This window comes from Melozone crissalis, unplaced genomic scaffold (assembly GCF_028551555.1).
Source record: "Melozone crissalis strain CALT ecotype California unplaced genomic scaffold, PUWL_Pcris_2 ptg000187l_1, whole genome shotgun sequence".
Classification (NCBI taxonomy): domain Eukaryota; kingdom Metazoa; phylum Chordata; class Aves; order Passeriformes; family Passerellidae; genus Melozone; species Melozone crissalis.
Window position 1 is genome coordinate 523,344 of NW_026535952.1, and position 23,977 is coordinate 547,320.

General features: G+C 59.0%; 1 protein-coding gene across 8 annotated transcripts in view; it reads left to right on the forward strand.

Moving 5' to 3' along the window:
- The window catches only part of STIM1 (stromal interaction molecule 1), a 73,168-nt gene that overhangs the window by 33,025 nt on the left and 16,166 nt on the right, over positions 1–23,977 (forward strand). For all 8 annotated transcript variants that reach the window (XM_054293756.1, XM_054293758.1, XM_054293760.1 and 5 more), the window contains exons 4-9: positions 4,242–4,353; positions 5,184–5,299; positions 10,775–10,952; positions 15,773–15,950; positions 21,453–21,620; positions 23,061–23,161. In XM_054293756.1, the coding sequence (XP_054149731.1) occupies positions 4,242–4,353; positions 5,184–5,299; positions 10,775–10,952; positions 15,773–15,950; positions 21,453–21,620; positions 23,061–23,161 (853 nt within the window). The remainder of the gene's footprint in view (positions 1–4,241; positions 4,354–5,183; positions 5,300–10,774; positions 10,953–15,772; positions 15,951–21,452; positions 21,621–23,060; positions 23,162–23,977) is intronic.

A 23,977-nucleotide genomic window follows, 5' to 3' on the forward strand; every position in this document is an offset into this window, starting at 1 on the left:
TGCAGAGGGACTGGGGACAAGGCCTGCAGGGACAGCACCCAGGGAATGGCTGCCAGTGCCAGAGGGCAGGGCTGGGTGGGATCTTGGCAATGAGGAATTGTTCCCTGGCAGGGTGGGCAGGCCCTGGCACAGGGTGCCCAGAGCAGCTGGGGCTGCCCCTGCATCCCTGGCAGTGCCCAAGGCCAGGCTGGACACTGGGGACAGTGGGAGGTGTCCCTGCCATGGCAGGGGTGGCACTGGGTGGGATTTGGGGTCCCTGCCAACCCAAAGCTTTCCCTGTTTCTGTGATATCCGTGTGACAATTCCAGAGCTGTGTATCCCAGACCAGACTCTCCCATGGAGCTGGACAGGGATGTGTTGACAATTCTTGCCCACAGCACTCTAGGAGAGTGGCACAGTTGCCCAGGACAGGGAGGGAAGCACATCCTGGGGGGATGTCACAGCCCTCTGGATGTGGCACTTGGGAACACGGTCAGGGGTGGCCTTGGCCGTGCTGAGGGTGGCTGGACTCTGGGCTCAGACGGGTTTTCCAGCCAAAGGGGTGCTGTGATTCCATGACTGAGTCCCTGTGCCTCTTGTATGCCAGGAGTGTCTCCTGTAAGAAATATTTATCCCATTACAGGCTGTTTACATGTGGCTTTGCCTGGAGTGTGTTTTGCTGTCAGCTGGGAAAGGGTCGAAACCATTAAGGAACGGAGGAGAACATCCCTTGATACTCAGCAGGCCCCTAACTGCTGAGCTGCCCTGGCTCTGTCCCTGCCCCCAGCACACCCAGGGCCTGGCAGGGCTGCCATGGCACTGTGGGTGTCCAGTGCTGCACTCAGCTCCTGCTCTTGTTTTGCCTTTCATCATCTTTAGATCTGGCTGATAGAATGAGTGACTGGATTCTGAAGGGCACCCTGATGTCATGGAATCACAGAGAGTTTGGGATGGGAGTGACCTCAAATCCCAGCCAGTGCCACCCCTGCCAGGCAGGGAGCCTTCCACCGTGCCAGGCTGCTCCCAGCCCCAGTGCCCAGCCTGGCCTGGGACACTGCCAGGGAAACGTGAAGCCTGATTTTGGAGTTTGAGCTGAAGTCATGAATCAGGCTTGTAGGAAAGGTCTGCTCCCTCCTGGGCGTGTGAAAAGCAGCTGTGAAGGGCCCTGACATCCCACAGGGATGGGGTGGCTGGGCCTGTGTCATTTCTTTTCAGGGCGTTGCTTTTCCTTCCTTCCATTGCTGCTGTTCCTGGGCACATGTGGAAAGTAAAAAGATATTTCTGCCCGTGAGTTATGGCAGAAGATAAAGGCTGTGATGCCCTTACGAGGTGCTGGGTCTGAGGGATGGCACCTGCGTGAGCCTGGCTCTGCCAAAGCTGTTGGAAGTGATGGCAGATCAGCCCCTGGGTGAGGAGGCAGGGCAGGGTCCTGCCCATCTGTGCCTGTGCTTCTCAGGGATTCTTCCCCAAAGAAACACGGCTGTGCATGGCAGTGAGAGGAGCCAGGGGCTCTGGAGATGGGGATGTGTTCTCATGGCAGTGAGAGGAGCCAGGGGCTCTGGAGATGGGGATGTGTTCTCATGGAAGCGAGAGGAGCCAGGGGCTCTGGAGGATGGGGATGTGGCCTCATGGCAGTGAGAGGAGCCAGGGGCTCTGGAGATGGGGATGTGTTCTCATGGCAGTGAGAGGAGCCAGGGGCTCTGGAGATGGGGATGTGTTCTCATGGCAGTGAGAGGAGCCAGGGGCTCTGGAGATGGGGATGTGTTCTCATGGCAGTGAGAGGAGCCAGGGGCTCTGGAGGATGGGGATGTGTTCTCATGGCAGTGAGAGGAGCCAGGGGCTCTGGAGATGGGGATGTGTTCTCATGGCAGCGAGAGGAGCCAGGGCCTCTGGAGGATGGGGATGTGTTCTCATGGCAGTGAGAGGAGCCAGGGGCTCTGGAGATGGGGATGTGTTCTCATGGCAGTGAGAGGAGCCCAGGGGCTCTGGAGGATGGGGATGTGTTCTCATGGCAGTGAGAGGAGCCAGGGGCTCTGGAGATGGGGATGTGTTCTCATGGCAGCGAGAGGAGCCAGGGCCTCTGGAGATGGGGATGTGTTCTCATGGCAGTGAGAGGAGCCAGGGGCTCTGGAGATGGGGATGTGGCCTCATGGCAGTGAGAGGAGCCCAGGACTGGCAGTGCTGCTGCCTGGGGATGTGGCCTCACTCCCTGTGGCAAGTGCCACATGGGAGAGGTGGCTTCTCCCATCCTCCCATCATTGGCATCCTGCTGGTGCCCACAGCCGCAGGTGTCACCCCATGTGTGGGACAGTGACCAGCACTGTAGGGAGGGTTGGTGGCCTCGTCTGTGCCACCCTCCACCTGGGTCACCGTGCCAGCGTCTGTGGGGATGGCACCTTCCTTTGGAGCCTTGCTATCCTTGCTTGGTGCTGGGCTCTTCCTCTGCTCCCTCAGCTTCATCAGCTTCATCATCTCAGCTTCATCCACTCAGTTAGCTCTGAGCTCACTTGTCTCTCCCAGATCCCTCGTCTCTCTCATCTGTGTCATTCTCTGAGCTCCATCTCTCTCAGCTCTGTGAGCTCTCTCAGCTTCCTCATCTTCATCTTTCTCCTCTTCATCAGTTCAATCAGCTCTCTGAGCTTGCTCATCTCTCTCAGCTCCCCCATCTGTCACAGCTCCATCTCCCTCATCTCTCCCAGATCTCTCATCTCATTTCTCTGAGCTCCATCTCCCTCCTCTCTCTCAGCTCCTCTGTGTCCCCCAGCTCCCTCGTCTCTCCCAGATCACCCATCCCTCCTCTCCCTCACCCCTCAGCTCCCCATGGGAGGCACTGGGCTCCCTGGAGCTTGAGCAGATGTTTCTGTGCTCGTGTGCCCAGTCAGGGTTGCATTGCAGCAGAGCCAGGCAGCCCTGCCAGGGCCAGGGGATGATAAACTCAAGTGCAATTAAGTCCCTTCTGTCCAACAAACACATCTGCTGTGTCCCAGGCCAGGTTGGACATGGCACTGGGACAGCGGAAGGGTCCCTGCCATGGCAGGGGTGGCACTGGGTAGGATTTTAGGTCCCTCCCAACCCAAACCAGTCTGGGATTCTGGGATTGTGTTTGCCTTCAGATCATTGCTCTAAGTGCAGCACAACAAAGCAGCAAAGGCAGGAGCTTGATTTCCTAAGGTTTCCTCACTTATGGCTCCATAAATAATGCACAGATGCTCGGGGAGGAGGTTAGGGAGCAGAGTTCACCTGGTTCACTTGGGCTGCAGCACCTGCTCCACCTCCTCCCTCAGATCCTTTCTCAAGCTGCTTCCAATGGGTTTTTTTCCAGCACAGCTCCGTGAGCTTTGCTTAGTCAAAGCTCAGGGAATCCCAGAATCACAGAGGTCCCAGTTTGGGTTGGGAGGGACCTCACAGCCACCCAGTGCCACCCCTGCCATGGCAGGGACGCCTCCCACTGTCCCCAGTGTCCAACCTGGCCTTGGGCACTGCCAGGGATGCAGGGCAGCCCCAGCTGCTCTGGGCACCCTGTGCCAGAGCCTGGAGCAGGGAGTGAGGCTTTGGGAGCTGACCCCAGAATTCAGGACCTTTGGGCACGTGCTGAGGATGAGCTTTCCCTGTTGGAGTGTGGAGGCAGCAGGATCCCCTGGCTGATGGAAACCCCAGTGATGCCAGCTTTGGGTCACCTGCCAGTGCTTTGGGTGTTGCCCTGCCAGGGTGCCCAGCCCGAGCCCTGCTGGTGCGATGGCACGAGGTGGGGCCTCCTCTGCTCCTCTATCTGATGGCCTCATTGCATGTGTTAATTCTGGGAACTGGGAGCACGGGGGCAAAGCAGCCCTGGGAAAGGTGTGTTGTGACAGAGAAAGCTCCAGGCAGCTCCTCCCATGGCATGAGGGGTCTGTGGGGGCTCAGGGGCAGCAGAACCTCAGGAGCTCCTCATGGGCAAAAATGGTCCCACAGGGGGGAGGCTGAGGTCCTGCAGGACTACCTGGATTGTCCCAGTGCCAGAGGGCAGGGCTGGGTGGGATCTTGGCAATGAGGAATTGTTCCCTGGCAGGGTGGGCAGGCCCTGGCACAGGGTGCCCAGAGCAGCTGGGGCTGCCCCTGCATCCCTGGCAGTGCCCAAGGCCAGGCTGGGCACTGGGGACGGTGGGAGGTGTCCCTGCCATGGCAGGGGTGGCACTGGGTGGCTGTGAGGTCCCTGCCAGCCCCAGGCTGTGGCTCCCTGGTGCCCGTGCCCCCCACGAGCTGTGCTGTTGTGCTCTCTGCAGTGTACAACTGGACGGTGGACGAGGTGGTGCAGTGGCTCATCTCCTACGTGGAGCTGCCCCAGTACGAGGAGACCTTCCGCAAGCTGCAGCTCAGCGGCCACGCCATGCCCAGGTCAGTGCCCGTCCTGGCTCAGTGCCATGCCCAGGTCAGTGCTGTGCCAGGGGCAGTGCCAGGCCTGTGTTAGTGCCAGTCCCAGGTCAGTGCCATGGCCAGGTCAGTTGTGCTCTCCCTGGCAGGGTGGGCAGGCCCTGGCACAGGGTGCCCAGAGGAGCTGGGGCTGCCCCTGCATCCCTGGCAGTGCCCGAGGCCAGGCTGGGCACTGGGGTCGGAGCAGCCTGGGACAGTGGGAGGTGTCCCTGCCATGGCAGGAGTGGCACTGGGTGGGATTTAAAATCCCTCCCAACCCAAACCATTCCATGATTCCATGGAAGAGTAGCACTGGCTGTGATTCAACATAAACAGGTTTGAAAAATGTCAGTGCAGCTTTTTTGGATAAAGGTTCCTGTTGCTGGAAAAGGGCCTTTTCAGCTGACTGGGAAGGAGAGAATTACTGGGGATAAAATGAGGATGGTTTTGAGGCAGCACAATGAGTGTCCACATCCCTTCCAAGGGAGAACTGTGGTTTGTGGTCTGTGACACAGGATGGAAAGCCAATGGAGATTTGGTTAAAAAACACTTAATAGTGATTGGTAGGACACCAAAAGATGGGTTTTGATGGGATATCAGTTCCTCATGCTGTCAGGTAATGAATTAGGCCTGGCCCTGGTTTTTCCTGCTCTCTTCCAGTCCTAGAAATGCTGCTGCAAAGTGTGTGGTTAGAGACAACAGCAGTGAGGGATGTGCCCTGGTAGCAGGGAGCTCCAGGCCCCGCTGTGCATCTCCCTGATGCCTGCCGGCCCTGGTGGCTGTGCCCACAGCAGTTTTTGTCCCCTGTTGTGCAGGCTGGCAGTGAACAACGCCACCATGATGGGCACGGTGCTGAAGATGACCGACCGCAGCCACCGGCAGAAGCTGCAGCTCAAGGCCCTGGACACGGTGCTCTTTGGGCCTCCTCTGTGTGAGTACCCAACCCCACCTGCCAGCCCTGGGAACCACCCCCAGGGCCACCGGAGCCACTTCTGGGTGACACAGAGTGCCCAGCACAGCCTCACCAGGGGAGTCATCCCAGCACAGATACCCTGGAGCAGGAATGGTTGGTCCTGGGTTTGTGGGAGCAGCTCTGTAGCCTGGAGCATCCTGGGCTGGCATTCCCATCTCAGAGGGCTCTCCCAGAGGTGCAGCTGGCATCTCCCACTGTGCTGCTGGGATCTCCTGTGTCCACAGGGTAAATAAAGCCTGCTGCCCCTCTGTGGTGCTGATGGTGCTGGAGGGCAGCAATCCTGCCTGCTCCCAGGGCAGCTGCTGCCATGTCCTGGAGCTCTGTCAGCATCTCCTGGGCTTTCCTGGGGCTCCACTGTCCTGTCCTGAGGCTCTGCTGGTGACTCAGGCTGTAAACCTGCCCACCTCTGGAGGAGGGGAGGGGCAGCAGGCTGGATGGGAAGTTTAGGGTGGTGCTGGGAGGCCCGGGGCTCCTTTGATGCCTTATCAGGATCTCAAGCTCTCTGATGTGTGTCTCCACGCTCCAGGTGCTCCCTCTGGCTCCTGTCTGCTCCCTATTGAAGGCGCTTTTGTCTCTCTGCTCCTCTGGGCTTTGGGTGCAGAGGGGTGGAACCCCCCTTTCTGCTGCCCATGCTGGGGAATTTTGGGGTCCCAGTGCTCATGGCTGGGGCATTTCTGGCCTCTCCCACCCCAGCACCCCCAAGTCCTTCTGCCCAGGGCTGCTCTCCAGCCATTCCCACCCAATCCTGGGAAGCTGCCTGAGCAGTGTGAGCCACAGTGTGAGGCTTGGCAGGGCCACAGGGAGCAAATCACCAGCCTGGCTTGCACAATCAGCCATTTTGGTCACAGTTACTGACAAGCCTCTTTTTGCACAGGCACAGTTTGGTGTTTATTTATTGCCTGTGGTAAATGTGAAGCTTTTTGATGCCTGGGTGGCTCCAGCCCAGCGACTCCTGTGCTGGGGGCAGAACTTCTGCAGAGTCGTTGTGCTGTGTAAAGGGCAGAGTGAATGGCTTGTGCTGGCTGGGAGTTAATGGCCGTTGCCACGCTGGAGCTGTTTGTTCTGCCCTGCAGCTCCCTGGCCCTGCAGCCTGGCCCTCCCTGGGCACAGAGATCAGAGTGTGCAGGGAGCCGTGGGGCTGCTCACACCCTCTCACTCCTGCTGGAGCTCTCCAGGCCAGCCTGGGCTGCTGGGAGGTGCCCCTGCTCTCAGCACCTCGCAGGAGCTGGGGTGGGATGGGCTTGGAGGTCCCTCCCAACCCAAACCATTCCATGGTTCTATATCCAGGGTGTCTTAGAAGTGGAAATACACTTTAAATCTGCAGCTGAAGGAGGGATTGATCCCTTTTCAGAAGGCAAAATTGGCTGGTTTCTGGTCACCTGAATGGCTTTGTCTCCATTCAAGGGGAGAGGTTGTTTATCTAAACCAATTCCTGCAGGAATGGATTGCACAACGCTTGCAGGAGCCAGCAGCAAGTGGCAGCTTGGGCAGTGCTCGGTGACCTTCCAAGCTGCAGAAGCTGCTTTACACCTCCTTGCCGTGCTCAGGGGAGGTGGCTCTGGAGGGGAGCTGGGCTCTGGGGCTCTCTGAGCTGCTGGCAGGGGGATGTGGTGCACAGGTGCACAGTTCAAGGGTTTGTCTCCTCCCTTGAAGCTCTGTTCACCACTGGTGTAAAAGCTTTGATAAAAGCAGCCTCAGTTGGAGCCCCAGGCGTCCTGCAGGCTCCTAAATGCAGACCTGCTGCCCATGGGGATCACAGCAGGTGGACACAGTGCTGTTCCTGCTGCTGGGGGAAGCTTTCCCAGCCCAGGCCTCCAGGGGTGGGTGTCTGGCCCGTGGCAGAGGTTCCAGCCAGATTCCATGGCCGGTTTCCATGTGGATCTGCAGGCTCCTGCCATCCCTCCAGGTCTGGTCCCTGCTGCCAGGCTCCAGCCCTGCCATCTCCTCCAGCAAACAGGTCTGACCACTTCAGCTCTGTAATTAATCCAAGTGCAAGGGTGCGTGGTGCAATTATAATCTGAGCAACATGAGATGATTCCTCCTGTGTCTGTCCCTTTGGGGTCCGGTTCCTGTGGTTCAGGAATTGATCTGGCACAAAATAGCACAACTTCAGGTGAAACATGGAATCCCAGACTGCTTTGGGTAGGGAGGGACCCTAAATCCCACCCAGTGCCACCCCTGCCATGGCAGGGACACCTCCCACTGTCCCCAGTGTCCAGCCTGGCCTTGGGCACTGCCAGGGATGCAGGGGCAGCCCCAGCTGCTCTGGGCACCCTGTGCCAGGCCCTGCCCACCCTGCCAGGGAACAATTCCTCACTGCCAAGATCCCACCCAGCCCTGCCCTCTGGCACTGGCAGCCATTCCCTGGGTGCTGTCCCTCCATCCTTGTCCCCAGTCCCTCTGCAGCTCTGCTGGAGCCCCTGCAGGCCCTGCCAGGGGCTCGGAGCTCTCCCTGCAGCTTCTCCTCCCCAGGTGAGCCCCCCCAGCTCTCCCAGCCTGGCTCCAGCCCCTCTGGGCTCTCTGCAGCAGCTCCAGGTGCTCCTGCTGCTGGTGTCCCAGGGCTGGAGGCTCTGCAGGTGCAGCTCTGCTGCTTTTGGGACAGAACTTTCTGTAATTTGATCTCTTTCCCTGCTGCTCCTGTGCCCTGGGCCACAGGCTGAGGGCACCCTCAGATTGTTCCTGTGCACTGGATTGTGATTTAAATGCCCTGGCTTTGTCCCTGGCCCTCGGCAGGGTTGGCACGGCCTGTCCTGCTCCCAGCAGCAGGCAGGCCTGGGCTCACCCTACACCTGCACAGGCTGCAGGAACAGCCACGTGCCCCATGGAAAACAGGCTTCTCCCACTTCCCCATTGCCTTGTTTTGGGAAAGGAGGGAGAGCGGGCACAGTTTTATCACAGACTGATTGTTGTGCTCAGCTGCAGGACTTGATGTCCTGCTGGGCTTGCAGCTCTGCCTGGGCTTGGTGTTTGAAATAAGTGAAATGATTCAAAAAGGGAGGAAGGTCTGGAGCTGCAGGAGGGTTGGTTGGGATTAGATACCAGAAAAAAGCATCTACAATGAAGGTGAGAAAATGGAGATGCTCCCAGGGTTAGAGCCCCTCTGCTCTGGGGTGCCAGGCCGAGGGGGCATGGCTGCCAGTGCCAGAGGGCAGGGCTGGGTGGGATCTGGGCAATGAGGAATTGTTCCCTGGCAGGGTGGGCAGGCCCTGGCACAGGGTGCCCAGAGCAGCTGGGGCTGCCCCTGCATCCCTGGCAGTGCCCAAGGCCAGGCTGGGCACTGGGGACAGTGGGAGGTGTCCCTGCCATGGCAGGGGTGGCACTGGGCTGGATTTAGGGTCCCTCCCAACCCAAACCATCCTGGCATTTCATGCTCTACATTTCCTTCCAAGCTGAGTTTTCCTCAGAGTTTCCTCATGCCCGTGTCTGTCACTATAGGACACGAAATGACACGATGTGCATACACACTGCTGTTCTCAAGGCAAAAAAGGGAAGTTTATTTTCTGACTCCACCATTTATAGATTTCTAAAAGTGACAGTGGTTTGGAGGGTGACAGTGCCACCTCTCCAATGACACTGGACAAACCAACAGTCCATCAATTTCTCTTCCTCCATAAAAGAATAAGTTATTCACATAAAGTGTGTGAAAAAGTTTTCTACAAGAATGTAAACATTAGAAGGCTTAGAGAAACTTAAAAAATCAGGGAGACACATGTCTTTGGCCAGGGCTGGTGCAGAGGCAGGATGTGTGCAGTGCTGCTGTGCCGGAGCTGAGCCCCGCTGGCACCAGGGGCAGGCCCAGCTGGGGGGGCTGGCAGGGAATGGCCCAGGGGGGCCGGAGAGCGGGGCTGTGGGAGGGTGGGACACACAGCACTCCCCAGCTGGGAGCTGCAGGCATTGCCAGGAGCTGCTCCCTCGGAAGGGGATGTTGTGCTGATCCGTCCGGAGGGGAGCGGGGCCAGCGCTCCCCTTGTTTGGCTCTGAGGGCTGGAGTTACCCGGGCTGCTTGCAGGGACTGATGGATCGCAGGTGCTGCTTGCCTGGCTCCTGGGCCTGGGGAGGGCTCCTGTCCCTCTCCCTGTGAGGGGAAGGCTCTGCAGTGTGGGCAGGGAGCAGCAGCCCTGTCCTCATGTGTCCATCCAGGTCAGTCTGTGCTGTGCTCTGCCTTCCCAGTTCAGGTTTCCACCTGCCAGGTCCCCTCGTGTCCCCCCAGCTGTGCCAGATGTGATTTAGCTGTGACCAGAGAACAGCTGGGCTTGGGAGGGGCTGCAGCTCCCGTCTAACCCACCCCTGCCATGGCAGGGACTCCTCCACAGCCACAGCTTCTCTGGGCACCCTGTGCCAAGGCCTGCCCCCTCAGTACAGATATTTTTTTCCCTGGATCTGGTGTGAATTGCCTGTTGTTTGTTCAAAACCAGTGGATACTGATCATTAAGTCCCAGCTCTCTGGACTGAGCTGCTCTTTCATTTGTGGCTTTTCTACCACACACTTGGTTGAGTTACAGGAAAAAATCTGCTTGACTCATCTTTTGGGCTTTGTTTAGCACTTGAGCCCCCACTTAATTACTTTCATCCTCTCACATGCATCAACACCTTTTTTTGAATTTACTGTTGAATAAGGGAATTTCCACACTGAGTTGTGATTCTGATGGAAAGCTTGGCAGCTTGACAGTTGGACACTTGAGCTGCCCCAGCTCTGTGATCTCAGCAGTGTTTGTCCAAGTGTTTATTTTGTCCTTAGTTACCTGTGCTGCCCTGTGAGATCACAGCCATTCTGGAGGGGTTCCTCTGTGCAGTTTCCCCTCTATCACTTATTGCCAGGCTAATTGGAGCTGGAAGATTTGCAATTTCACCTTTTTTGTTGTTGTTGCTGTCTCTAAATTGAATAAGTGTTGTCAAGCTTCTGGTTTCCCTCTGAAATATTGACCCAGCTCAACTTTCCCCTCAGTGAATCCTGTGCCACAATTCCCTATAGGACTGCCCTGAGTTCTCCTGTCCTGCTCTGGTGCAGCAGAGCCCTTTGGAGTCTCCCAGTGCTGCTTTGGCCCCAGCCGTGTCTCTGGTCTCTTGCAGTGTTTTTCCAAGTGTTTATTTTGTCCTTAGTCACCTGTGCTGCCCTGTGAGATCACAGCCATTCTGGTGGGGAGTGGCTCTGTGCAGTTTCCCCTGTACCGCTTACTGCCAGGCAAATTGGAGCTGGAAGATTTGGAGTTTATCTCCATTGTTGCTGTTGCTGTCTCCAAACTGAATAAATATTGTCAAGCTTCTGTTTTTCTCCTGAAACATTGAAACAGCTCAACTTTCCCCTCGGTGAATCCTGTGCCACAATTCCTTACAGGACTGCCCTGAGTTCTGCTGTCCCACCCTGGCTCTTTGGAGCCCTTTGGAGCTCTCCAGTGCTCCTTTGGCCCCAGCCGTGTCTCTGGTCTCTTGCAGTGACTCGTCACAACCACCTCAAGGACTTCATGCTGGTGGTGTCCATCGTCATCGGCGTGGGCGGCTGCTGGTTCGCCTACATCCAGAACCGCTACTCCAAGGAGCACATGAAGAAGATGATGAAGGACCTGGAGGGTCTCCACAGGGCTGAGCAGTCTCTCCATGACCTGCAGGAGAGGTAGGTTCCCATTGTCCATCCAGCTGGAGCGCTCAGCTCTTCCTGCACGCTTCTGTTCCTTCGGGTTTCAGGAAATGCCGGTTTTGAGCTGTTTTTAGCTGTTTTTGGCTGTCCTGGTGCCTCACACCAGAGTCAGCCCCTTCCTGAGGGACTGGCAAAGCTGCCAGCAGCCTCTGGAGCTCAGATGGGGCCTGCCTCCTCCTGCAGGGACTCCTGGACCGGCTGTTCTTTCCTAGTCACAGAACCAGGGAATGCTTCGGGTTCCAAGGGGCCTTAGAGCTTGTCCAGTCCCATTCCTGCCGTGCAATCCATCTCACGTGGAATTTGTCATCCAAGCTTCTTTCACCTTGGCTTTTGGTGGGGAAAAAGTGTGTGGGAGCAATCGGGGATTTACACATCCCCTCTTGAATTCTTGGAGCTGTGTGGGGAAGCAATACCTGAGTCGAAGGGTGTTGCTTGGAAAGTGAAAAAAATACATCATTTTGGAGTATTAAACAGGAATATCTGGGCTCTTGGCATATGGATCAAAGCCTGCAGCCTCGGGAATGGGGTCTCTGCTCACAGGAATCACTGCAGTGGTTCCAGTAGAGCTACTGATGGGAGAACAGGCTCCAGAAGAGCCTCTGGACATAGGGATCTTCTGGGACAGGGAAGAGCCTTCAGCCCTGGTGGTGACAAACCCGTGGGGTGCTCTGGTAATGGAATATTTTAAGGGCAGATTTTGCAAATAACAGAGCAGGATGGTGTGGGCCTTGAGCTATTTTCTGTGAGGTTTCAGTGGAATTTGGGAGGATAAACATTAACTAGGCTGCCCTGCGAGCTGATGGCTGCATTTCCAGTGCCTTCTGTGAGCATGGGTTTGATGCCAGGCCAGTCACGGGGTGTGAGGAGTGCCCTGTGCAGGCACCAGGGTCCTGAGGGTGTCAGGCCTGCAGCCAGCCAGCTTTTGGGAGTGTGTGCTGTGCACCCCCAGCTCTGCAGCCCCACTGCAATGGCCTAGGAGCCCATTAGAGCCTGCAGGGGTTCACCCTGCCCCTGAGTGTTGCTGGAAGGGCTCCTGTCCCCAGTGAGGTGGCACCAGCTGGTGTCCCTGAGGAGAGAGCTCCCCGGTGATGGAGCCACGCTGGGCACGTTCCCCTGGCACAAACCCGCTCCCCTCTGTGGCTCCAGCCCACAGCTGGTTCCACACAGCCTCGTGGAGTTTCATGTTACAGCTTGGAAGCGCTCCCAAAGAAGGTTTGATGGATTTTTCCTGCATCTGGAAGGAGACAGGGATCCCTTCTCCGTGTCCATCCCTGCAGCAGCGCTGTCCAGGGCTGGGTGTCACCTCTGAGCTCCAAACTGGAATGAGCCTGTGAGGAACGACCTTGGGCCCTGCTGCTGAGGGCACAGCCACGTAAACAAGTGGATGGATGTTCCTGGGAAGTTCAACTAATGCTCTAAAGCCCCTCAGGAAGAAACACAAAACCTCTGGGACTCGGCACAGCCTTGAGCCAGAGCAGCTCAGCAGGGCCTGTCCTCCACAGAGGGCACTGAGCAGGAGATCAGGGGCTGGGAAGAGATCTGGGGGCTTGGGAGGCCTCCAGGGGAAATGTCCCTTCCCTTCCTCATTCCTGGGAGAAAATGAGGAGAGCTGAGGGCTTGGGAGGCCTCTTGAGGGGAAGTGTCCCTTCCCTTCCTCATCCTTGGGAGGAAAAGAGGTGAACTGGGGCCTTGGGAGGCCTCTAGAGGGAAATGTCCCTTCTCTTCCTCATCCTTGCCCAGAGGGGTCCAGCTGGGGTCTTCAGCTGCCCCAGGAGCAGTGAAAACTCCAGACAGCCCCAGTGCTCCAGGACTTGTGGAGCAGTTGTGCTGCAGTTCTGCTCAGAGACTTCACTTTCAGAGCTTGAAGGCCCTGCTGTGCTGGCTGGGTGAGGCTCGGTGCTGAGCAGCCCTCTGGAAGGCACGGGGTGCCCCTGCAGTGCCAGTGCTGCTGGAATGTGCTGAGCAGCTCAGACCTGCTCCTGAGGAGCTGGGAACGTTCCTACCAACCCCCAGCCTTTATTCATCTCCAGAGCACCCTGGAGAACACCCTGCAGCAGTGACACTTCCCAGGCCATTAAGTGACTCATCAACATCATCGAGCCTCGGCACATCCTACTGAAAGGAGTGGGCATGTCTGTTTTGGAGATGTGTGGATTGGACGGAAGCTCCTGGAATGTGAGCTCCCTGCTTGCCCAGAGCAGCTGGGGCTGCCCCTGCATCCCTGGCAGTGCCCAGGGCCAGGCTGGGCACTGAGGAGCAGCCTGGCACAGGGGGAGGTGTCCCTGCCGTGGCAGGGGTGGCCTCACTGCTGGTCCTGGTGCTGGGGCAGGTCTGTTCTGTTCCAGCCTGCAGGAGTGGGAGCCTCAGGCACCGCCCTGAGCCAGCTGCAGCAGCTGGGCCCTGGTGCCTGGGCATGGCCTGTCCTTGTGTGCTGCCTGCTCAGCTAAAAATGACCAAACCGACCCCTCAACTGTGCCCCCAGATCCCCATGGCCAGGCATGAGGGGGACACGTCACCAGTGTGTCACTTGTGTGAGTGGGCATTGGGTGTGGGGCATGGCAGGACCCAGGGATGTGCCAGCCGGGCGTGTGGGGTGTCCTGGTGACTGCAGGGCTGTGCCATCAAGGCATGTGGGGTGTCCTGGTGACTGCAGGGCTGTGCCAGCCTGTGCCAGCAGGGCCTGTCCCAGCTGGTGTCAGACATGTGTTCTCAGTTTGGCAGCAGCTCTTTGTCACTGTCATCTTCACTTTGGGACAGCTCCGTGTCTCTGTTCAATTCCCCTTGGTAATGGTCTTGGCCAATGGTGTCTGTCCCTTGGGGCTGCTCTTGGTGTCTGTTCAATCCCCGGGGACAGCCCCAGGTGGGTGCAGTCTCCCTGGGACAGCCCCAGGTGGGTGCAGTCTCCCCGGGGACAGCTCCAGGTGGGTGCAGTCTCCCCTGGGACAGCCCCAGGTGGGTGCAGTCTCCCCTGGGACAGCCCCAGGTGGGTGCAGTCTCCCCAGGAACAGCCCCAGGTGGGTGCAGTCTCCCCTGGGGACAGCTCCAGGTGGGTGCAGTCTCCCTGGGACAGCCCCAGGTGGGTGCAGTCTCCTGGGGACAGCCCCAGGTGGGTGCAGTCTCCCCTGGGGACAGCCCCAGGTGGGTGCAGTCTCCCTGGGACAGCTCCAGGTGGGTGCAGTCTCCTGGGGACAGCTCCAGGTGGGTGCAGTCTCCCTGGGACAGCCCCAGGTGGGTGCAGTCTCCCTGGGACAGCCCCAGGTGGGTGCAGTCTCCCCTGGGGACAGCTCCAGGTGGGTGCAGTCTCCCCTGGGGACAGCCCCAGGTGGGTGCAGTCTCCCTGGGACAGCTCCAGGTGGGTGCAGTCTCCCTGGGACAGCCCCAGGTGGGTGCAGTCTCCCCTGGGGACAGCTCCAGGTGGGTGCAGTCTCCCTGGGACAGCTCCAGGTGGGTGCAGTCTCCTGGGGACAGCCCCAGGTGGGTGCAGTCTCCCCTGGGGACAGCCCCAGGTGGGTGCAGTCTCCCTGGGACAGCCCCAGGTGGGTGCAGTCTCCCCTGGGGACAGCTCCAGGTGGGTGCAGTCTCCCCTGGGACAGCCCCAGGTGGGTGCAGTCTCCCTGGGACAGCTCCAGGTGGGTGCAGTCTCCCCAGGGACAGCTCCAGGTGGGTGCAGTCTCCCTGGGGACAGCCCCAGGTGGGTGCAGTCTCCCCTGGGGACAGCCCCAGGTGGGTGCAGTCTCCCCTGGGGACAGCTCCAGGTGGGTGCAGTCTCCCCGGGGACAGCCCCAGGTGGGTGCAGTCTCCCTGGGACAGCCCCAGGTGGGTGCAGTCTCCCCGGGGACAGCCCCAGGTGGGTGCAGTCTCCCTGGGACAGGTGACACTGGATCCTCTGTGAGGGTCGCTGGCCCAGCTGGTGCCCTGCCAGCCTCACAGCCCTGCAGGGAGCCCCAGCACAGGCCAGCTCCTCGGGGAAGATCCCACTGATCCATGGGGATCCAGGCTTTCATTGCTGCCATCTATTCCTGCTGATTCAGTCTGTCATGAGGAGGAAGAAGAATGTCCAGGCAGGATTAAGCCATGTCTGAATTTGCAGGATTTTGTGGGAGGAACATGGATCCATCCCATCTGGGGGGTCTGATGGGCTCTGGCAGATCTTCCCCTCTTTCCTTTATCAAAGTCTTCACTTGGGTGAAAATACCAAAACTTGAGCTTAATTTGAGACTCATTAGAGGAAATCTGGGTGTGCTGTGGGAAATGAAGAAAATGCATCCTGAGCATTTGATAAATGAATCAAACTGAGACCAAGCAGTTGACAATTTCCTTTCTTCCCAGCCACACTGAACTCTCCCTGCCATGCCTGTGGCCAGAGCAGGGCAGGGCTGGCTCTGGAGGGCAGAGCAGGGCACAGAGCTGGTTTTGGGGAGCAGAGCAGGGCACAGAGCTGGTTTTGGGGAGCAGAGCAGGGCTGGCTCTAGTGGACAGAGTAGAGCAGAGCTGGATCTGGTGGGCAGAGCAGAGGGCCGGCTCTGGAGAGCAGAACAGAGCGGGGCTGGTTTTGGTGGGCAGAGCACAGGACTGGTTCTGTGAGCAGGGCAGGGCTAGACCTGGAGGGCAGAGCAGAGCACAGAACTGGTTTTGGTGGGCAGAGCAGAGCAGGAATGACTCTGGTGGGCAGAGCAGAGCTGGCTTTGGAGGGCAGAGCAGAAATGTTTCTGTTTCTGGAGGGCAGCCCTGGTCCTGGCCCTGCAGGGCTCAGGGAGCTGTCCCAGCCCAGCCCTGTCCCTCTGTGTGTGCTGCAGGCTGCAGAAGGCGCAGGAGGAGCACCGTTCTGTGGAGGTGGAGAAGGTGCACCTGGAGAAGAAGCTGCAGGACGAGATCAGCATCGCCAAGCAGGAGGCGCACCGGCTGCGGGAGCTGCGCGAGGGCACCGAGAACGAGCTCAGCCGGCAGAAATACGCTGAGCAGGAGCTGGAGCAGGTGAGCCTCACCTGGGCAGGCACCTGCACACGCTTGCCACTGAGGGCAGTGCTGCTGCATCCCGTGAGGAGTCACAGAAACGCACAATGCTGCCTTGGGAGGGCTCTAAATCCCGTCCAGTGCCACCCCTGCCATGGCAGGGACACCTCCCACTGCCCCAGGCTGCTCCAGCCCCAGTGCCCAGCCTGCCCTGGGCACTGCCAGGGATGCAGGGCAGCCCCAGCTGCTCTGCTCTCACCTGAACAGGGCACAGGGATTTAATCCCAGTCCCTTTCCTGCTGCCCACCCTGTGGGATCAGCCCAGGGCACAGGGATTGCAGGTCCCAGTGCTCATGGCCAGGGCCTGTGCAGCTTCTCCCACCAATCCCCAGCTCCTTCTCCCAGGGCTGCTCCCAGCTCATTGTCCCCAGGCTGTGTTTGTGCTGGCATTGCCCCCAGCCAGCTGCAGGCCCTGCCCTTGGTCCTGCTGGGCTGCACGAGGCTGGCACGGTCCCAGCTCTCCAGGCTGCCCAGGTGCCTCTGGATGCCCCATCCCTTCCCTGCAGGGTGTGCCCACAGCACCAGCTCCGTGTCACTGCCAGGCTGGGGCTGCCCTGGATCCCAGTGTCCCTGCCCTGGATCCCTGTCCCTGTATCCCTGTCCCTGCCCAGGATCCCAGTGTCCCTGCCCTGTATCCCTGTCCCTGTAACCCTGTCCCTGCCCAGGATCCCAGTGTCCCTGCCCTGTATCCCTGTCCCTGTAACCCTGTCCTTGCCCTGGATCCCCCTGTCCCTGCCCAGGATCCCTGTTCCTGTCACCATCAAAGACATTTCCAGTGCCAGTCTTGGCTTCTGAGGGACTCCAGTCCTCACTGCTCTCCAACTCCCTGAATCCAGTGATGCTGCTGCTCTTCTGCCTTTGCTTTCCCACTCTCCTTTGTGGTGGGAAAGCTCCAAACCTCTTTTCCATGGTGTCCATTACTCATCCCAGTCACTGCTGTGGTGCTGGACAGGGCAGGTGCTGGCACCTTGTGACATCCCAGCAGGAGCAGAGGGGTTGGACGTGCCCTGGAGCTGCAGCCTCTGGCATTTCTGACTCCCTCCCCGGCCTGTGCAGTCTCTCTGTATCTCTGTTCATGGATTTAGGACAGATTTAGAATGAGTTCAGTTACTTTCCATGTTTTCTCGTGGATCAGAGGGTGTGCAAGAGTTGGAGCAGCCCTCTGGGACCATCCAGTCCAGCCCTTTCCCAGCACTGCCAAGGCCACCACTGACCATGTCCCCAGTTGGCACATCCTGTGAAATCCCTCCATGGATGTGACCCCAGCATGGCCCTGGGCAGCTGTGCCAGGCCTGGACAACCCTTTCCATGAGGAAATTTACCCAGTGTCCAACCTTAACCTCCCCAAACCTACAAGGAGCCCAAACACACAATCCCAGTAGCTGCTTCCTGTCTCACCTGAGGGACAGTTCTCACCTGGCTGCAAGTCACAGATCAGTTTAAACTGAGTCTGGAGCCAGACCTGCAGGAGCCAGGCAGGTTCCTTGGGTGTTCCAAGGCCGTGTGTGTGTGTGTGTGTGTGTGTGTGTGTGTGTATGTATCCTCCCAGCTGTGTCCAGGATTTTTTGCCACCATGGAGGGCAGGGAGGAAACCAAGGCAGGAATCCAGGGCTTCCCCTGGCAAGGCAGGACCAATTGTCCTGGGAGCCCTGTGGCAGTGCAGGGGGACAGGCAGCAAATTCCCTTCCTGCCTGGGGCTGCAGCAGCCCCGAGCCCCTCGGGAGTGCCCTTATCCATCCTCCTGGGTTCTGGGGTGTCCCTGCTGGCACAGACAGACCCTGGGCAGTGTGTTTGGGCACAGTGGGCTGGGTGCCCACTCTGGAGCAGCCCAGCTCTCACCCTGCCCTTGCCCTGCGTTGCCATCAAGGAGCCCAGGAGCTGATGTGAGCTGAGAGCTGCCAGGCCGGAGGCAGGTGAGTACTGCGGTGTCCCACAGCACTGTGTGACCGTAACCCCAGCACTGCCCCCCTGCCCAGGACACCTGTGACATTAACCTGTCACCCCCTGGCCCCCCAGCACAGCCCCTGCTCCAGGGAGAGGTGACACAGACCTGCTCTGCACCAGGGTTCTGAGCACCCAGGCCGCGCTGCAGGACTTGGGTGTATGGGATGGAAATGTCCTGTTCCCAGGATCTTCATCCATCCCTCCCTCCCTCCCTCCTCACTGGGGCACCCTCCACAGACCCCAGTGGGGCCACAGAGAGCACTGAGGGAATTGAGGAACAGGACCTCAGACTGGTTTGGGCTGGAGAGACCTTAAATCCCATCCCACCCCACCCCTGCCATGGCAGGGACGCCTCCCACTGTCCCCAGTGCCCAGCCTGGCCTCGGGCACTGCCAGGGATGCAGGGGCAGCCCCAGCTGCTCTGGGCACCCTGTGCCAGGGCCTGCCCACCCTGCCAGGGAACAATTCCTCACTGCCAAGATCCCACCCAGCCCTGCCCTCTGGCACTGGCAGCCATTCCCTGGGTGCTGTCCCTGCAGGCCTTGTCCCCAGTCCCTCTGCAGCTCTGCTGGAGCCCCTGCAGGCCCTGCCAGGGGCTCGGAGCTCTCCCTGCAGCTTCTCCTGTGCAGGTGAGCCCCCCCAGCTCTCCCAGCCTGGCTGCAGAGGGGCTCCAGCCCTGGAGCAGCTCCCTGGCTCCTCTGGGCTGGCTCCTGGAGCCCCACATCCTCCTGCACCCCAGGCTGCAGGCTCTGCAGGTGGGGTCTCATCAGGGCTCAGTATAACTTTCATATCAATTTCCCTATAAATTGTTGCTCTTAGTGATCCAAATGGGGTCTTAAAGGTCTTCCCAGGAGAATGGAGACACACACAAAATAACTCGTGTTTGCACAGATTCCCTGCAGAACCACAAGAGTTTGGGTTGTGGACACTCATTTTAGCCACTGGTCCTTGCCTGTTCCACAGCACTTCCCTTTCCCACCATTCCCTAAAAACCTCGTTCCTGTGAGTGTTATGAGCACTCCTCTACCCATAACAACCAGATTTCCTACCCGTGTTTCCTCTGTATTCCCAAATCCCAGATGCCTGTGGGTGATGGTCAGAGTCCTGCTGAGGTGGGAGCAGCACCTGGCTGGTGCCGCTGGTGCCCAATGGGAAAAGCCAGGGGCTGGGACTGAATTTGGGACTGATTTAGGCAGTTTTATACTGAACAGCCCTAAACCACACAGGTACAACTGGTATCACAAGTGGTACAAGTGTCTGACCTGTGGTGTGTGGTGCCTCTGGGCTGCTTCTGGATGGATGCTCCTTCTGGGTAAAATACACAATTTCAGAGATCTGCCTGGACCCCGGGGCTCTTGGCTCCCTAAACCCCCAGGCTGGGCTGGGTGGAACGTGCCTGAGTTAAGGAAGAGCACATCCAGGGAAAAGCTGCAGGGAAAAGCTCCAAGAGTGAGCAACGCTGCACAAAAACCCTGCTCTGCATCCGCCCACCGCCGCCAGGCACGGCCGTGCCCGTGGGCTGGCAGCTGCAGCGGCAGGGCAGTGTGGGGTGGCAGGAGCAGGTGAGGGCTGGGGTGGCAGGAGCAGGGCAGTGCTGGGGTGGCAGGAGCAGGGCAGTGTGGGGTGGCAGGAGCAGGAGCAGGGCAGTGCTGGGCTGGCAGGAGCAGCGGCAGGGCAGTGTGGGGTGGCAGGAGCAGGAGCAGGGCAGTGTGGGGTGGCAGGAGCAGCAGCAGGGCAGTGTGGGGTGGCAGGAGCAGGGCAGTGTGGGGTGGCAGGAGCAGGAGCAGGGCAGTGCTGGGGTGGCAGGAGCAGCAGCAGGGCAGGGCTGGGGTGGCAGGAGCAGCAGCAGGGCAGTGTGGGGTGGCAGGAGCAGGAGCAGGGCAGTGTGGGGTGGCAGCTGCAGCAGCAGGGCAGTGTGGGGTGGCAGGAGCAGCAGCAGGGCAGTGTGGGGTGGCAGCTGCAGCGGCAGGGCAGTGTGGGGTGGCAGGAGCAGCGGCAGGGCAGGGCTGGGGTGGCAGCTGCAGCGGCAGGGCAGTGTGGGGTGGCAGGAGCAGGGCAGGGCTGGGGTGGCAGGAGCAGCAGCAGGGCAGTGTGGGGTAGCAGGAGCAGCAGCAGGGCAGTGTGGGGTGGCAGCTGCAGCGGCAGGGCAGTGTGGGGTGGCAGGAGCAGCAGCAGGGCAGGGCTGGGGTGGCAGGAGCAGGGCAGTGTGGGGTGGCAGGAGCAGGGGCAGGGCAGTGCTGGGGTGGCAGGAGCAGGGGCAGGGCAGGGCTGGGGTGGCAGGAGCAGCAGCAGGGCAGTGTGGGGTGGCAGGAGCAGGGCAGTGTGGGGTGGCAGGAGCAGCAGCAGGGCAGGGCTGGGGTGGCAGGAGCAGGGCAGTGCTGGGGTGGCAGCAGAGCTGCTGTGCAGGGTGCACCCACAGAGCCCCCTGAGCCCCAGGGTGCTGTGGTGGCACAGTGCCCATCCCTGCAGTGTGCCCTGGGGTTGTGGTGCCATCCTGCTGCCGCTCCAGGCTGGCACACCTTCCCTTCCTGCAGGGCTGGCCAGGCTGTGAGAGCCTCTCCACAGGGTGGGCACTGCAGCACACCAGTTCATTCCTGGGGGTCTGCACCACTACAGCTTTTCTGTGAGGCTGCAGTGTGCTCAGCTGGCTTCCCAGCCAGGCCCTTCTAATCCTGTCTCTGTGGGTGTCAGGGTGTGCAGGAGCCTGGGCTGCGATGAGGGAGACGCCCCAGGAGTGGCTGATGCAGCCAGGCTGTTTCTTTTCCTGACCGGCAGCACATGTTTTGTGTCTAAATATTTTTCTCACTTTGTGCAGTGTGGAAGTCGTCTCCTGACGAGCTCCCTGGGCTTGTCTGGGAGCTGTGGTGAGACAGGGATTGCCTGTCAGGGGCTCTGCCTCCGCAGGGGGAGTTACAGACAGGCAGCAAGCTCTGCAGAGCTTCTAGAGGCTGCAGAAACCCCAGAGCATCCCCTCTGCGAGCTTCATTCCCTTTTAACCACCTCATGCGCTGTGCCATGGGCTCCAGAGGGGTTTCCTGTGGCTCCTGGTGATGAGGAGGGGTCGAGAGGGAGCTCAGCATGGTCCTGGCTGAGAACTTCTGGGGAAAGAACTCAGTTGTAGGGTGGCAGGAATGGTTCCTGGGCGGTTCTGGAGGTTCTGCTGCTTGGAGCACAGTGCTGGCTGGGAGTGTCTGGGGAAGGAGCTCAGCTCAGGGTGGCAGGAATGGTCTGTGGGAGGTTCTGGTGCTCGGAGCACGGTGCTGGCTGGCAGTTTCTGGGGAAGGAGCTCAGCTCAGGGTGGCAGGAATGGTCTGTGGGAGGTTCTGGTGCTCGCAGCAGCAGCCTGCCCTGTGGGGGGCTCCTCTCCTGCAGCCCCCAGGATGCCAGCACTCCTCCAGAGGGGTTTCCTGCTGCCAGGCCTGGTGCAGGTGCCTGGGCAGGGGGTGGCAGCAGAGGGGATGAGCTGTGGGATGACCACGTCCCCACAGCCGCTCCATGTGTCCCGGTGCCTCTCCCCAGGTGCGGATGGCGCTGAAGAACGCGGAGAAGGAGCTGGAGTCCCACTGCAGCTGGGCTGCCCCCGAGGCCCTGCAGAAGTGGCTGCAGCTGACCCACGAGGTGGAGGTGCAGTACTACAACATCAAGAAGCAGAACGCGGAGAAGCAGCTGCTGGTGGCCAAGGAAGGGGTGAGAGCTGGAGCAGCCTCATGCTGAGTCCTGGGGAGGTCTGGGGGCTGAACCTGCAGAGATGGATCTCCTCATCTTCTTGGCTTTGTGGCATCGTGGAGTCCCAGAGTGGCTTGGGTTAGGAAGGACCTCAAAGTTCATCTCATTCTGTGGGCAGGGACACCTTTGATTTTATCCCAGGCTGCTCCCAGCCCCGTGTCCAGCCTGGCCTTGGGCACTGCCAGGGATGCAGGGGCAGCCCCAGCTGCTCTGGGAGTTCTAGTCCAGGGCCTGCCCACCCTGCCAGGGAACAATTCCTCATTGCCGAGATCCCACCCAGCCCTGCCTTCCCTCAGCTCAAGGGCAGTTTCTCTCTTCATGCCTTAAATTTGCATCTTGTAGAAGTGCAGCACAAGAGAGGTGTGAGCAGGGGCCGAGCAGGATGAGGATGAGGATGGTGCTCCTGAGCCTTGGGCTCTCAGGGTGGGCAGGTCCCACCCTGGGCACTGCTGGAGCCTGGAGCCCTGGGAATCTGGGGCAGGGGTTGCTGGGGTGAGCAGGAGGCTTTGAGCACCGTCCCTGCTCAGGGTGATGAGCATGCACAGGCAGTGGAACCCCAGGTCCTGAATCATCGCTGCATTCCTGCTCTGGGATTTGTGTGCCAGCCCTGAGGGATGAGCCCAGGGAGCTGTTGTGACTCGTCCCCATGGCCATATGGAGCTGAGCTGGCAGCAGGGAAATCTGTCTGCCTTCATCTGCTTTGATTGGGAGCATTTTAACATTCCAACAGTTTTCCTTTGGCTGTGTCACTTCTTGCACCCGCATCCTTGGCTCTCCTAAGTGCCAGGTTCATGCACTGGAGCTGGGAGTGGAAGAGCTGTGGGAGGAGACTTTAATTTCTGATACAATGGCGCAAACTCAGCCTCAAACCAGAAATCCTCCTCGGCCCACGCCCTGGGTGTGTTTGGTGGTTATTCGGGGAGGGATGAGCCAGTGTGTGAGAGCCCTTCACTGGGTGAGGTACTGCCTCATGGAATCATGGAATGGCTTGGGTTGGAGAAACCCTGGGACACCTTCATGTCCACCTACTCCCTGAGCAGTGCCAAGGCCACCACTGCCCCATGTCCCCAGGTGCCACGTGCACAGGGCTGTGAAATCCCTCCAGGGATGGGGGCTCCAGCTCTGCTCTGACAGTTCAGCCTTTCAGTGCAGTTCCCTCTGATTTTTGGGAAGCTGGGAGAAGGGAGCATGAAATCCCCAACCTGCTACTTGCTGCTGGGGAATTCCTCATGCCAGTGCCAGGGAGAGCAGCATTCCTCAGTAACAGCACCATTCCCACCATTCCCACATGTGCAGGCAGCTGCAGGGGCTGTTCCTGTCCCAGCCCATCCAGGACGTCCATGGCCTGGAGGAAACTTCAGGTTCTCTTCTTCCTCTGACCTTTCTCTGTTGGTATTCCAGGCTGAAAAGATCAAAAAGAAGCGAAACACCCTTTTTGGGACGTTCCACGTCGCTCACAGTTCCTCTCTGGATGATGTGGATCATAAAATCCTAACTGCAAAGTGAGTGTCTGCTCAGCACCTCCCTCTTCACCCCTCCCCTGTCCCAGGCAGGAGTGACCTCACCTCTGCAGGGGCTCTGGGGCTCATTTTCTGTTGTCCTCAGTGACCTGGGGTTGGACTTGCTCTTCTTCATCAATAACCTGATTTTACCTGTGAGAAACGGGACCACAGTGACATGGAGCAATTAAAAGTCCTGCCCAAACGAGGTTCCAGGAGGCTGCAGGACGCTTAAGGGATTGTCATGGAATGACTTGAGCTGGGAGGGACCCCAAATCCCACCCAGTGCCACCCCTGCCATGGCAGGGACACCTCCCACTGTCCCCAGTGTCCAGCCTGGCCTTGGGCACTGCCAGGGATGCAGGGGCAGCCCCAGCTGCTCTGGGCACCCTGTGCCAGGGCCTGCCCACCCTGCCAGGGAACAATTCCTCATTGCCAAGATCCCACCCAGCCCTGCCCTCTGGCACTGGCAGCCATTCCCCCTTGTTGTTGTCCCTGGGTGCTTCAGCTGCTGCTGCATTTTTTAATTGCTGTATTCCTGGAGATGGCATGAAAAGTGTCTCACATGTCAGGATGCCCAGCTGACCCCGATATCTCCCCTTCCTCTTTAAACTATGAAGACTTTTTTAATAGTTCTCTTAATTATTTGTTGAATGTATTGGAGTAAATAAGGTACTATGATTAGTAGTACGACTATAGTACAACTAGTAGTACAACTGTAATAGTTTTACAATGGTACAGCTATTATAGTTGTACTACTAGTTGTATAATAGTACAACTATTATGATGACTAAAATCTATAAATTCATTTAAGTGTTT